The sequence below is a fragment of the Hypanus sabinus genome, chromosome 16 (assembly GCF_030144855.1).
Source record: "Hypanus sabinus isolate sHypSab1 chromosome 16, sHypSab1.hap1, whole genome shotgun sequence".
NCBI lineage: Eukaryota > Metazoa > Chordata > Chondrichthyes > Myliobatiformes > Dasyatidae > Hypanus > Hypanus sabinus.
Window position 1 is genome coordinate 87,945,112 of NC_082721.1, and position 14,732 is coordinate 87,959,843.

The following is a 14,732-nucleotide window of genomic DNA, read 5'->3' on the forward strand; positions in this document are numbered from 1 at the left end:
GAGGACAGCTAGAAAAATCATTAGAAAGGAAAAGATTAAATAGGAAAGCAAGCTAGCAATAATATCAAAGTGAATATTAAAAGTTTTTTCAAGTATGTTAAAAATAAAAGGGAAATGAGAAATGATATATGATCACTAGAAAATGAGGCAGGCGAAATATTTATGGGGGACAAGGAGATGGCTGATGTACTAAATGAGTACTTTGCATCAGTCTTCACTGTGGAAGACACTAGCAGTGTGCCTGATGTACTGTGTGAGGGAAGAGAAGTGAGTGCAGTTACTGTTACAAAAGAGAAGGTGCTCAAAAATCTGAAAGACCTAAAGGTACATAAGTCACCCGGACCAGAGCAACTGCACCCTAGGGTTCCGAAAGAGATAGTGTTAGAGATGGTGGTGGCATTAGAAATAACCTTTCAAAAATCATTGGACTCTGGCATGGTGCCAGAGGACTGGAAAATTGCAAATGTTACTCTACTCTTTAAGAAAGGATGAAGACAGCAAAAGGAAATGATCAACTTGGAAGTCCTTGAGCAGAACACCCTGAAGGTTAACTTGTTGGTTGAGTCGGTGGTGAGGAAGGCAAATGCCATGTTAGCATTCATTTCAAAAGGTCTACAATACAAGAGCAAGGATGTGATGCTGAGGCTTTATAAGGCACTGGTGAGGCCTCTCCTTGAGTATCGTGAACAGTTTTGGGCCCCTCATCTCAGAAAAGATGTGCTGGCATTGGAGAGGGTCCAGAGGAGGTTCACAAGGATGATTCCAGGAATGAAAGGATCTTATGAGGAACGTTTGATGGCTCTATGTCTGTACTCGCTGGAATTCAGAGAATGAGGGGGGATCTCATTGAAACCTTTTGAATGTTGTAAGGCCTAGACAGAGTAGATGTGGAGAGGATGTTTCCCATGGTGGGAGAGTCTAGGTAAGAGGGTATAGCCTCAGGATGCAGAGATGCATAGAAGTTTCTTTATTCAGAGGGTGGTGAATTTGTGGATTTTGTTGACACGTGCAGCTGTGGAGGCTGTGTGTATTTAAGGCAGAGTTCGACAGGTTCTTGATTGGACATGGCATCATAGGTTACGGGGAGATGACCTTACCTGGACATGCCCCATGTTTTTCTTTCCCAAATATACAAATATCCAGTGGACCTCCATTGGCCAACGTATGATCTGGGTCAATAGAGGATGCACACCTCAAACACTGGCAAGGGAAGATGGACTCCCAAGCAATCGAGCTGTGAATGCTGACACAGTTTTAACAGTTATTCTGGTATCTGCAATTCAGACATTTAACGGTAGCATAGTGGTTAGCACAATGCTTCACAGTGCATTAGCTGTAAGATCAGGGTTTGAGTTCTGCCTCTGTCTCTAAGGAGTCAGTTCATTCTCCTCATGGCTGTATGGGTTTCCTCTGGGTGCTCTGGTTTCCTCTCACAGTCCAAGATATATGGTTAAGTTTACTGAGATGTGGGCATGCTATGTTGACACTGAAATGTGGGGACACTTGCGAGCTGTGTCCTGCATAATCCTCATAAATCTGGTTTGTCAGAAACTTTGCATTACACTGTCTGTTTCAATGTACATATCTTTTAAAGATTAAAAATCTCTTTGATCTTTAAAAATAGATAGCTACAATATACAAGTATAATATAATTAAACTGTTTAAAAGTATTAACTGAAAGCAGCTATAAACAATGGAAATTATTACTAGCAAAGTAATTTGGGAAGTCCCTTTTCTTTGCCTTCTGATCTATCAAGGCAAGCACTAATAAAGTGATTGGGGCTTCTGCTGCTCTGCCAGGTCTGACTTGGCAGTGGATCTGAGAGTCGATTCCTCAGTTGTTGTGGGTAATACCAGCAGTACTGAGCACCGGAACTGTACTCTGAGCAGATGAATAATACCTACTGGGCAATGGCTTTGGTTTTCCCAAGTTTAGACAGGGGGAATACTACTCATTTATTCCAAGATTTTGTGAGAGAGAGGAAGAGAGGCAGAGTGAGACAGAGTGCTGCAGTGAGCTACAGAGAGAGGCAGAGATAGGTAGGGCTCAGTAGAGAGAGATGGAAGTTAGGGGGAGGTGGGAGATAGAGAGAGAAAGTGAAGGGGCAGGGAGAGGTGGAGAGGCTGAAGGTTGGAGAGGTTGAAGAAGAGAAGTGAAGATAGGAAAAGAAAAGCAGACAGTGAGAAAGTGAAGAGAAAGATCAAAGATGGCAAGAGAAAAAGGAAAGGAAAATGAAAGGGAAAAGGAGTAGGAAGAGGGTCAAAGAAAGATGGGTCCATTTTGGTGCAGAGTGATGAATGCTATCAGTGTTGCAGTATGGTGGTGACCTCCAATGCCAGTTGGTTCAGGAACTGGTTGGCTGACGGGAAGTAGCATACATGTTCAAGATCACGTAGGACTGAGTGTCTGTACTGCCGGCTGGATGGTAGCTCGGTGACTACTTTATAACATAATAAATCTGTGACCCTAGTGTCCCAGACTTGAAAAGAAAAAGATTCTTCTGGAACTTACTGCCTGTATAAATATTCGACCAAACAGATGTCTCTGAACAATACATTGGCTGCTTTCTCGAAGAACTTCTGAAGTCCTTGATTACAGGGAGGCACAGTCAGCTCTGCATGGGTGGTAGTGTAGCAGTTAGTGTAACACTATTACAGTGACAGCGACCCCACTTCAATTCCGCGGCTGTTCTCCCTGTGGAAAAAAATGAATTGTCTACAGATGCTCCGGTTTTCTCCCGGGTCCCAAAGACGTACAGGCTACATGGACGTAATTAGTTGGTGTGGGCACATTAGGCTGAAGAGTTGTATTTCCAGGTAAAAATATAAGATCACACAGTACAAGCAAATGGCAGAGACTCAAAGATTTGGAAAAAGCCCAAGGAAAACGATGGACGACTGTCAAACTGAGCTCATTTGTGGAGTCAATGTACAGTGGGAGACCTGAGCAAAGGGAGGAAGTTGGTGAATGTTATTTGGGGTTGGGGAAGGTTTCCCAGTAATAAGTAATGCCACATTCATGTGGAAATCGTGGGAAAATGACAACAAGTGAGACACAAGTATACTAATTGTCACACAGTTATGGGATCATAGAGAGATACAACACTGAAAGGAGAGACTAGAACTAGAGGTCATAAGTTTAAGGGTGAAAGGTGAAATATTTAAGGGGAATCAGAAGGGAAACTTCTTTACTTGGAGGGTGGTGAGAGTGTGGAAGGAGCTGCCAATGTAAGTGATAGATATGGGTTCAATTCTAACATTGAAGAGAAGTTTGGATAGATGCATGGATGAGATGGGAATGAACAGCCATGGTGCAGGTGGATGGGACTAGGCAGAGGACCAGATTGGCATGGACTAGATGGGCCAAAGGGCCTGTTTCTGTGCTGTCATGGTCTATGGCTCTTTGGCCATTCAGGTGCAAGCCAACCATTTACAGTAATCCCTTGTTAATCTAACGTCGTATTCTTCCTATATTCTCATTAACTTCAACCCTGCTCCCCAGGCTCTACCACTCACCTGCCTCACTAGGGAGAACTTAATATGGACAATTAATTTACAAATGGACACATCTTTCAAATGTGGGGGGAAAGCAGAGTCTGCGGGGGAAGCCCAGTTGGCAACGGTGAACACCCAAACCCCACACAGGCCACAGCAGAGGTCAGAAATGAACGTCAGGTTGTAGAGATGGAAACTGCTTGTCAGGGGTAACCTGAACCAAGCTGCTTCATCTGGATCTTCTGATATCCTGCCACATCCCAAAGATGAGTTAACTGTTAACTGGCTGTTGCTAGTGCCCCTCTAATGTAAATGAACAATAAGAGAATCGTGTTTTGGTGGGTATGGTGAACGTGAGAGAGATTGGATTACAGGGACTGATGGGATACACTGGCGAGCTAGTTTCACTTGATGGGCTAAGGGGGCTTTTATGTCATATGAGACATGACTTTCAGAAAACATAAACAGGCTCCTGTTATGATAGAAATTTCTCTGAACAACATACAGTACACTGACCCAGGGTGAGAGATAAAATATTTGCTGCAATCAATACACAAGTTAAATTAGCATTGTTAGTGATTTGACCCTACCAACAAAGCATTTACTGTCATCTTTTGACTCTGTGAGATCTGGGTTCTGTGTACAATCAATATGGAATGCTAGCAGGACTTTGAAAGGAAGCAATTACCAAGTAAAATGAAATGAAAACATTGCAAAGATTGGAGTGCAAGGGCAGGGAATCCTTGTTACAGCTTTACAAGACTTTGACATTACGTTGCTCATCACATTACCACATAACCTATATTACCTTTCATATTTTGGCCTCGTTATTTGAGGGAGGATACAAATTGCCTTGGAGGTAGTCCAGAGAAAGTACTGAGGATGATCAAGTTCTCAAGGGGAAAAGACTGAATAGATTGGGCCTGTCATCGCCGGAGCTCGTAGGAAGTGAAGTTATTTTACGGAGCAGGGATTTCCAATCTGGGATCCATGGACCCTTTGCTATTGGTCCACAACATAAAAGAAGGTTGGAGCCCCTGATATTGAGTAACACACACAAAAAGCTGGAAGAACACAGCATGTCAGCCAGCATCTATAGAGGGGAATAAATGGACAACATTGTGGGCTAAGACCCTTCATTAGGACTGAAAGGGAAGGGGGAATAAGCTAAAATTAGCTAAAATAAGCTAAAAGTACATGTTGGAGGCTGTTAGGTGAAGCCAAGTGTGGAGGAAGGTAGATGTGTGTGCTGGGGGGGTTGGTGGGGGTTGATGTGAGAAGCTAGGAGGTGATTGGTGGAAAAGGTAAAGGGCTGGAGAAGAGGGAATCTGATAAGGGAGGAGAGTGGACCATGGGAGGAAGAGAAGGATGGGACCCGAATACTATAACTACAGTATATTATTGTGTACAGGAAATCAGGTAATCAGGTAACTACAACAATTAAGTATTCAATCCATGAGTATAATAATGCCTATAACACAGAAAAGAGAGCCAGGTAGATCAGAAAAGAAGAGTGCAGCATATATGGGAAAGCAAACAAAGAAATAAGTGTTAACTTAAAAATCTTTGCAAGCTAATTTTGATCTGAAACAGAATCCTGTAGAAGAGTTTCTCCTTCTGGTAAAAATATTTCCCTCCCCCTCTTCCTCTCCTCTCTACTCGGAGCTTTTACTTCTTTGCACCAATCACCTCCCACTGGATCCCCTTCTCCTTCCCTTTCTCCTGTGGCCCACTCTCCTCTCCAGCCGTGGCCTTTCCCATGCACTGGGCTTCACTTATCACCTTCCAGCTAGCCTCCTTCCCCTCCCCCCACCTTTTTATTCTGGCATCTTTCCCTTTCCTTTTCAGTCCTAAAGAAGGGTCTTGACCCACAACATCAACTGTTTATTCAGTTCCAGAGATGTTGCCTGGCCTGCTGAGTTCCTCCAATGTTTTGTGTGTGGTTCGGCCGAAGGGCCTGTTCCTGTGCTGTTCTTTGCTCTAAGAGCTGTCTTGATGGGTGACAGATATAAAGGCTAAGCTTGAAAGTTTTTGTAAAACAGAAGGGTTACATCCATCATTAAGGACCCCAAGAACATTCTCTTTTCTCATTACTACCATTAGGAAGGAGGTAGAGGAGCCTGAAGACACACACTCAGTGTTTTACAAACAGCTTCTTCGTCTCAGCCAGCAGGTTTCTGAACAACCAATAAAGCAACCTGTAATGTATAGATCTATTTCTTTTAGAGTAATGACCCACCCCCCATTAGCACTATGTATTGATCTTTTGTCAGGGCGAGCACTTTGGCCTATTGTCTATGCTGCCGTTCTGCTCTCTCTGTCGTTGCCATGCAAATACATTAATTAAAGTCATCTCACTGTTTGTGTTTTATCAAATGTGGTTGTGCACAGACACAACTCATGAACAATATCCACTACTTTTGTTCTCTTTTTCCACCACTTATTTGATTTCTGACCGCTGTGGGTCCTTTGCCTTGTGGGTTGTGGCACTTCCGGTGCTCTTCCAATTAATTATTAAATGTAAGTGCTCTCCAGTAGAGATATCCAGGTTCCCACCAGTCTTGGCCTGTTAAAAAAAACTTTGAGCTATCAAATACCCAGGTTTACATCTCTTAGCTATTGCCCAATCAGATGTTATAGAGAGGTAAGGAAGGCCTATCCTAATCTTAGAGTCACCCCTCAGCCTCCTCTTTTCCAAAGAAAACAACCTTTCAATCAAATGTTACTGTATAACCAACATTTATTTGCCCTAACAGTGCTAGGGAGAATTGTGGAACAGAGTATATGTTTCTCTGAAAGTGTCATCACAGGAAGACAAGGTAATGAAGGAAGCAGTTGGTACACTGGCCTTCATCAGTCAGATTGAGATGTTACATTGCAGACATGCAAGATGTTGGTGAGGCCACACATAGAGTACTGTGGTGAACTATGTGTCCTGTCTGGACACGCCCGCTGCTGGCTGCTCCTGTGGCTCCTCCCACAGGCCCCTGTATAAAGGCGATCTGAGGCCTGACGCTCGGCCTCAGTCTCCAGGACATAGTATGATGGACACTCACTCCTGGTTCCTTCTTCCAGTCAATAAAAGCCGATATCTCGCCTTACGTCTCAGTGTGAGTTATTGATGGTGCATCAAGTACTGTGCACAATTTTAGTTTTTTTGCTACAGTAAAGTAACTACCTTGCACCAATGTCACCAAAGACTGGCAGATTTCTGCAGGTGTACCATGGAGAGCATTCTAACTGGCTGTATCACCACCTGGTAAGGCGAGGGGTACTGCACAGGGTCAGGAAAAGCTGCAAAGGGTTGCAAACTCAGTCAGCTCCACCACAGGCAGCAGCCTTCCCACTACTGAGGACCTCTTCAAACAGCGATGCCTCAAAAACTTAGCATCCACCAATAAGGACCCCCATCACCCATATGCTTTCTTCTTATTACTACCATCAGAGAGGAGGTACAGGAGGCTGAAGACAAACCATCAGTGCTTGAGGAACAGCTTCTTCCCCTGTGCTATCACATCTCTCCACAGATAATGAAACAACCCATGAACATCAGCTCTTTTCCACTTACTTAGTATATATTAATGGCAAGGGTGGAGTGATGCAGGAGGGGTTTGGGCAAGTGGCAGGAGTGGGGTGGCGTACCCATCTGTGAAACACCAGGCAAGGTCATTTGATTCCAAAGAATTGGTTTATTGATCACTACAGAATGTCTTTCTGATGCTTTCCACTCTCTAACCTCTCCCTTCCCCTTTTCCCAATCATGTTTTCCCCTCCCCACTCTCAGTCGTAAATAGAGACCCATTTCAGAATCAGGTTTATCGTCACTCACAAAGGTCATGAATTTTTTTCTTTTTTGTAGCAGCACTACAGTGCAATGCATAAAATTACTACTAAAGTATTAGGTACCCTCGCTATGTATGTATAGCACTCGGTCCACTTGCTTGTATTACTCACCTTGTTTGTTCTGCCTTTCGGTTGTACCATCTCACCAGACAAAGGGAGGAGCAAACGTAGGGAAGACATGTAGAGGGACGTTTGAGTGCATGCCCATTTTACACTGTTGACTGGTAACTATTATGGCTAACATTTTACTTTGGAAGATATTATTCAAGCAAAGATGACCTTTTGGTATCAATCTAACTAAGTACCAGAAAAAGTAATGTTTATCGTATGGAGACACAAGAGACTGCAGACTTCAGAAGCTGGGGCAACGCACAAGGACAAACTGCTGCAGGAACTGAGAGGGTTAGGAAGCTTCAATGCAGGGAAATGGACAGGCAGTGTTTTCGATCAGCACCTTTCATCCAGACGTAGTATGCATGTTTATTGTATGTTTTGGCCTATTATAGCAATGCTCTGCATGTGACCACAAAGAAGTGAAAAGAGTTGTTGACACAGGTCAGCATATCACAGGAACCAGATTCCCCTCTCTGAGCTCTCTCTGCCTCAGTAAAAGAACCACCATAATCAAAGACCCCACCCTCCCTGGACATTCAATCTTCTCCCATGATGATACAAGATACAAGAGCCTGAATGCCTGCACCACCAGGCTCAAAGACAGCTTCTACCCCACTGTTATATGATTCTTCAACAATAAGATGGACTCTTTACCTCACCGTCTACTTTGTTATGAGTTTGCATTTTGTTTACCTACATTGAACTTTTTCTGCAGTTTTTATACTTTATACTGCATGGCTTGAAATGTCGACCGTTCTTTTTTCCTGGATGCTGTCTGGCCTGCTGAGTTCCTCCAGCATTTTGTGTGTGTTGCTCAGGCTTCCAGCATCTGCAGATTTTCTCTTGTTTGTGATTGGTTATTGTTTTACCTTGTTCTACTTCAATACACTGCGTAATGATCTGATCTGTGTGAACAATATGCAAGATACCTTTTCACTGTATGAATAATAAACCAACACCAAGTCTTGTTTAATCAGATTGGTGGTTTTCCCAATAAGCTCAAGGAAGCACAGACCGATAAGGAGTAGCAACAGTGAGCAAATATACCCCTGATTGTGAGCCATGGAAGGTGATTCCATTGGGGTTGGCATCGATGAGCCAATGATAGGGAACATTTCAGTCAGCGGCCCTGCTCCAGTCTGCCCTCTACTGTCATTAATTGGTAGTGTGGATGAATGAAAGCTGTGCAAATACTGAACTGGGTTTTAGCACGTTATCTGGATTCACAGAAAGAGAGAAAGAGAGGCATCTCGGGGGAATGAGCCAAACAGGTTTCATGGTAAAATAATAAATGATAAAATTAACAACAGCAAAAAACATTAATTTATATCTCACTCAATAGGTGATTGATTTCTGTTGTATTATCTTTTTCTATGGATCAATTAAACATTCTACAACTGGCTGATATTAGGGTAGAAATCAATCCAACTCTCAGCCTAACTGAGTAGGAGAAAGATTTATTTGCATTATTATTTTGCTTTATCAGATTGTCTAAACATTTCACACAGGAAATTGCTTTTAGTGGAGTGATTATGCAGGCAGACAGAATTTAATCAATTATTTTTTAAGTTTTATTTTCTGATTTAAGTTCTTTCTTTTCCATCTTTGACAACCCTAACTCATTTGCAGACCCTGTTCCATGCACGTTCATTTTTCAGGGAAATATTAACAGGATAGAGGGAGAGAGAAATAAAACACAAAAGCAAGAGAAAGGGAGAGAGAGGGTGGAAACACAGAATAAATACGCAGGAAATTACTGCAGATAGGATACCGGAAAACAGAGAATATTAAAGAGGAAATATTTGTTTTTGCAAGATATTGAATTTTGGAATGCAGGAATGACTGAGAAAGGAAGACTAACAAGGCGTGTGGAGATGTCAATACAGAAGGAAGTGAATGGAGAAAGGTTTTTCATTCATCTTTGTAGAATGACCTTTAATTCACAACAGATCCATTCTATTCAACACCAGAGGAAAATCACCTTCATAGACCTGAAAACATAGGGGAAAACTTGCAATGATTTCCAGAGCTACACGTCAGTATTCTGTAAATCCCTACAATTGTGAGGTTAAGATTATATTTCTAAATCAAAACACTTGGCTTCAAACTCATCTTAATAGCAAAGCATCAATCACTGCTCCTGCAATATCTATTAGGTAAAGAGGTCTTGAGAATTCTGTCAAACTATCAAGAAATTATTTTAATTTTACAAGTAAAAGTCTTACTAATCAGATTTGGTTTACAAGCTGTGCTATTTAAATATTATGAGTAAATTTCTTTTTACTTGTACCCTGATCTGCAGCTTCAAAGTCATTTCATGATTTAAGTTCAATGGTATGGAAGAAAGATGGATGATGGGAGACATGAGAAGGTAAATAATCAAGAAAAATGTTGAGATTTAGACAAGCATTTCAGAGAGGGGGAGAGGGAAGAGAGAGAGAGAGAGAGAGGGAGAGAAAGCAAGAGAGAGAAAAATAACAGTGAGAAGCTGAAATATTAGAGAGAGGGAAGTGAATATTCTGATAAGATGAAGGAAATATTCAAGAGAGGAAATATTATAGAGATAAGAAAAAGGTGGAAGAAAATAACAGCAGAGAGGAGATAAATCCTGAACATGAGGGATGAAACTGGTGAGAAAGAGGAAACATTAGACTCAGCTAAATTATTTTAGAGAAGCTGATGCAAAAGAACTAAAACATTAAATAACAGACAAGAGGATATTAGGCAAGGATGAGAAGAAAGGTACTCCTGAAGAAAGACAAGACAGAAAGAGTGAGAAATAGAGAGAAAGAAAGAGGAGCGAGAGGGAGGGAGAGAGAGAAAGAGAAAAAAAGACTACCAGTGAGGGGAACCTGAAGTATTAGAGAGTGAGGGAAGAGAATGTTGCAGTGAGATGAAGGAAATATTATAGAGCTGAGAAATGTTTGAAAAGGGTGGAAGAGAATAGCAACAGGGAGCAGATAAATGCTGAAAGTAAGTGAAGAAGCCGGTTGAGAAAGAGGATATATCAGAATCAGCTGAACTGTTTTTGAGACAGAGAGAAATAGAACAATGGAGAGAGAGAGAGAGAGATAGAGACAGAGGAAAAAGAAGAGGAGAAAAAGGGAGTGAGCGAGAGAGAGAGAGAGAGAGAGAGAAAGAGAGAGAGAGAGAGAGAGAGAGAGAGAGAGAGAGAGAGAGAGAGAGAGAGAAAGAGAGAGAGAACTGTCAAGTGTCAAAGACAATATAATTGCCACAGGTTAATCTGTTGCAAACATTAGGGATGAAATTATTTTGTATTTCCAAAGACAAGTATTTTGTTTAAGTTAAGCAATGTTAATATAATGAAATCAAAGCCCCAGGAAGCCAGTTTTGCATCGCTCCTCTGCAGATTTAGCAGACTGCTCTTTGCACAGGCATCTCCGAACCGAGGGATCTCACTTCCTGGATATTCCAAATAACACTGGACCAGCAACATAGAAAGGGAAGTATATAATCATCTTGTCCAGTGGCTACAACAAACATTTTCATTATCCTGGCACAAGGAAAATCTGTCCATTTGGAATTGAATCAGTTAAACGTGATTTACTGAGAAATTAGGAATGCAGCAAAAATAATTTCTTTTAGAAAGAAATATATTCTTTCTCTAGTCTTAAGTACAGATGGTTATTTAAAACGATGATGGAGTTTTAAGGTCCAGCATGCAAGAAACTTTAAAAAAAATGCTCAAGGTTTTTGAGGTAGCAGTAATTGCACACTCACTATTTTCTGCGTGCTTCCCGATGAACTGATTTTAGTGCCGTTCAGACCCACAAGCGTGGGCAAAGTCTGAGACATCCAGTTGGTCACCATTGCCATAGTGCTGAGTACAGCTCCAATTTTCAACAGTGGTACAGTCATCCTGACCCCTGCCTCATTCCCCCAGCCTCACAGCTAGGCTATTGCTCATGCACACTGCTGAGCCTCCACAGCAGCCTCAACAGTTCGTCAGATCAACGCAGCCCTGGAGATTTCTTTTATACCATCCACACAAACCAGCCCTAAACACATCACATCTCTCTCTCTCTCTCTCTAACACAGATACACACACAGAGAGTCAACACAGTCCTTGACGTCAGTCTGTGCAGGCAAGAGGCCAAGGAAACTGAGAAAAAATCATATTTAAAAGCGGGGAAGCATTTAACACTTTATGTTCTGAAAATCAGCTGGGGGTGGATTCCCTAAACAGGCACTCAGCCAGAAGTAATCCATGAGGGAAAGATGAGAAGGAATACTTCCCTTTTCTATTCTTGTGAATGATTCTAGCAGGAAGGGTTGAATCGTGTTGACAGACTGTTTTGTATTCTCTTGTGTTTTGAAAAATACCATTGAAGCGAGAGCTCGGCAGTGCAGAAGGAGACAAACCATTTCCTCTGGCAGGCATCAAGAACTGAGATATAATGTCAGGAGTTGGCACAAGGGTTATGGAGTGCAATTCTCCTCTTCACAGGAGCTGCTGAGGAGGCAAGGGTGGGGTGAAAATCAATCAGCTTCTAAAACAGAGATTGATTTCCAGTGGGCAAAGGCATTGATCAGTCATGATCTAATTGGGATAGGCTTTAAGTGCTGAATGGTATCCCCTTTTCCCATGGATCTAAACGTTTGCCGTAAGCTATGTACACCCTCGACATTGTCTAGAGTGGGCACACGTATTCGGTTGGCCTCTATAGAAAACAACAGCTCTCCTTTAACCCTCTTGAAATTGTTGTCAGGAAATCAAATGGTTCAAAATTTTAAGTTCAAAGAAAATTTATTATCAAAGTACTATACGTTAACATACACTAACTTAGGAATAATTTTCTTGCAGTTATGTACAGGAAAAAGAAAGAGAATAGAACTTTATAAAAATTTGTTTCGTGACTGTCTATGGGGAAGGTAGATTTTAGGGTTATGCATATATTCTTTAATAATATATGTACTTTGAATCTTTGAAACAAAGACTGAGTAACACACACAAAATGCTGGAGGAATTCAGTCACTTGGGCAGCATCTAAGGAAATGAATAAAATGTCGATGTTTCAGGCCGAGACGCTTCTTCAGGACTGGAAAGGAAGGGGGAAGATGCCAGAGTAAGAAATTTGTGGGGGGGAGAGAGGAGTGAAGAAGGACAAGCTGGAAGGTAATTCCTTGCATTCACAGAAAAACAACCACTGTACAGAAGAAGACAATCTGTGTAAATAAAAATAATATCGAGAATGAGTTCTAAGGAGTCAGAGTCAAAGATCACTACAGCTCAGAAGCAGGCTCTTCGGCCCATCTAGTTGCACCAAACTATTAATCTGCCTCGTCCCATTGACCTGCACCATGACCATAGCCCTCCATACTCCACCCCCCCCCCATCCATGTACCTATTCAAATTAAGTGCATTCACCAACTCCAGGGGCAGGTAGTTCCACTCTCCCAGCACCCTTGACTGAAGAAGCAGCCCCTCATATTCTCCTTAACCATTTCACCTTTCACCTCTAGTTTTAGTCTCACCCACCCAGTGAGAAAAAGCTTGCTTACATGTACCCTAGCTACACCCCTCATAATCTGTATACCTTTAACAAATCTCCTTTATTCTCCTATGCTCCAAGAAATAAAGTCCTAACCTTTACAAACTTACCCCACAACTCAGGTCAAGTCCCGCAACAACCTTGCCAATTCTCTCTGCACTCATTTAATATTATTGATACCTTTCCCTACAGGCAGGTGAGCAGATCTGTACTCCAACTCCAACATGACATCCCAACTCCTGTGCTCAGATTTATGAAGGCCAATGTATCAAAAGCTCTCCATATGAACCTATCTACCTGGGATGAAGCTTTGAAGGAGTTATGGATCTGTATTCTCAGATCCCCCATGTACTAATACACTTCTCCGTGCTCTCCCACTCACTGTGAAAGTCCAACCCTGGTTTGTCCTCCCAAAGTGTAACAACTAACACTAGTCTGCATTCAATTCCAGCTGTCATCTGTCATTTCTCAGTCCTTTTTTCCAGCTGGTCCAGATTCCACTGCAGGTCCTTGAAAGTGAGTCTGCATGTCATAGAATCAGTTCAGAGTGGTGGTGAATGAGTTTAACCATGCTGCTTCAGGAGTTTGATGGCTTTCAGGTCAAAAACTGTTTCCTCAACCTGATGGTGTTGCAAGGACGTGGCGGTGGAACGAATCCAAGTGCCGAACATGGGCGCAGAGGTCAAGTCAGGAGGTGTTACGGTCATAGCGAGCGTGGAAAAGGGAGACTTTACCCCGAGTCTTGGTTTTAGTAGAGAATTCAGGAATGATGCTAGACTTGATAGTCCTAAGAACCATGGAACGAGGTTATGCATACACGAGTTGATCAATGAACTGGCAGCACTTTGTTGTGGTCACAGGGTTTGTTGATGGAAAGCAGGTGTCTGTAGTTAGTGGAACCTGAGAATGACTGGAAACTAGACAAGGTGATTGAGGCCCAATTCCTGAGGAAAATAGCCAGGTGGGCGATTGCCAGAAGGGGCCATGACAGATGGTGTGAGACGTAAAACTTCTGTAACTCCTTCCCAATGGTAGTAGTGAGAAGAGAGCATGGGTTGGATAGTGGGTGCTTTTCTCATGATGGCAGTATTATTGTGGGGAGGGCTTTGCCTGCGATAGACTGGGTTGTGTCCATCACTTTCGAAAGCCTTTTCTCTTCCTGGTTATTAGAGTTGCCTTATGAAAATAAGAAGGAGAAAGAGCTCTTTTGGCTCTTCAAGTCTGTTAGACCATTGAATATCTGACTAATCTCCAATGTGATAACCCTTTATTAGAAAAGTCACTGTCCAAAATGTCAATTGTTCATTTCCCTCCATAGGTGCTGCCTGATTTACTGTGTTCCTCCAGCATTTTGTGTGTGTTACTCTGGATTTCCAGCATCTCTCATGTTTGCAAAAATCTAACCACATTCCTCTTTTGTTTATTTGATAACTGAGTGGACTCAACAAAACTACGTGTCTCTTCATAAAGAATCTCCTCCTGATCTCCTCCCAAAATGGTTATCTCCTGTATCCTGAGATTACGTGCCAATTATATTTTAAAATTCGGAAATGCAGATTAGTAATGGAGATTTATGGTTTTATATTGCTATATTTCTTCACTGTTCTTGGTTGGTGCGGCTGTAACGAAACCCAATTTCCCTCGGGATCAATAAAATATGTCTGTCTGTCTGTCTGTAACAGGCCCAATAATCCTGTACTGCCCACTTACACCCATGTGACCAGTTAATCTACTGACCCGCAGGCCACTTGAATGTAGAAGAAAACC

The 14,732-nt window shown here is 42.2% G+C and overlaps 1 protein-coding gene across 1 annotated transcript in view; it reads right to left on the reverse strand.

Moving 5' to 3' along the window:
- The window catches only part of olfm2a (olfactomedin 2a), a 249,078-nt gene extending 237,587 nt beyond the window's left edge, over positions 1-11,491 (reverse strand). Inside the window, exon 1 of the mRNA XM_059992378.1 lies at positions 11,194-11,491. Within this exon, the coding sequence (XP_059848361.1) occupies positions 11,194-11,331 (138 nt within the window). The 5' untranslated portion in view covers positions 11,332-11,491. The remainder of the gene's footprint in view (positions 1-11,193) is intronic.
- Between the last annotated feature and the right edge of the window lie 3,241 nt (positions 11,492-14,732).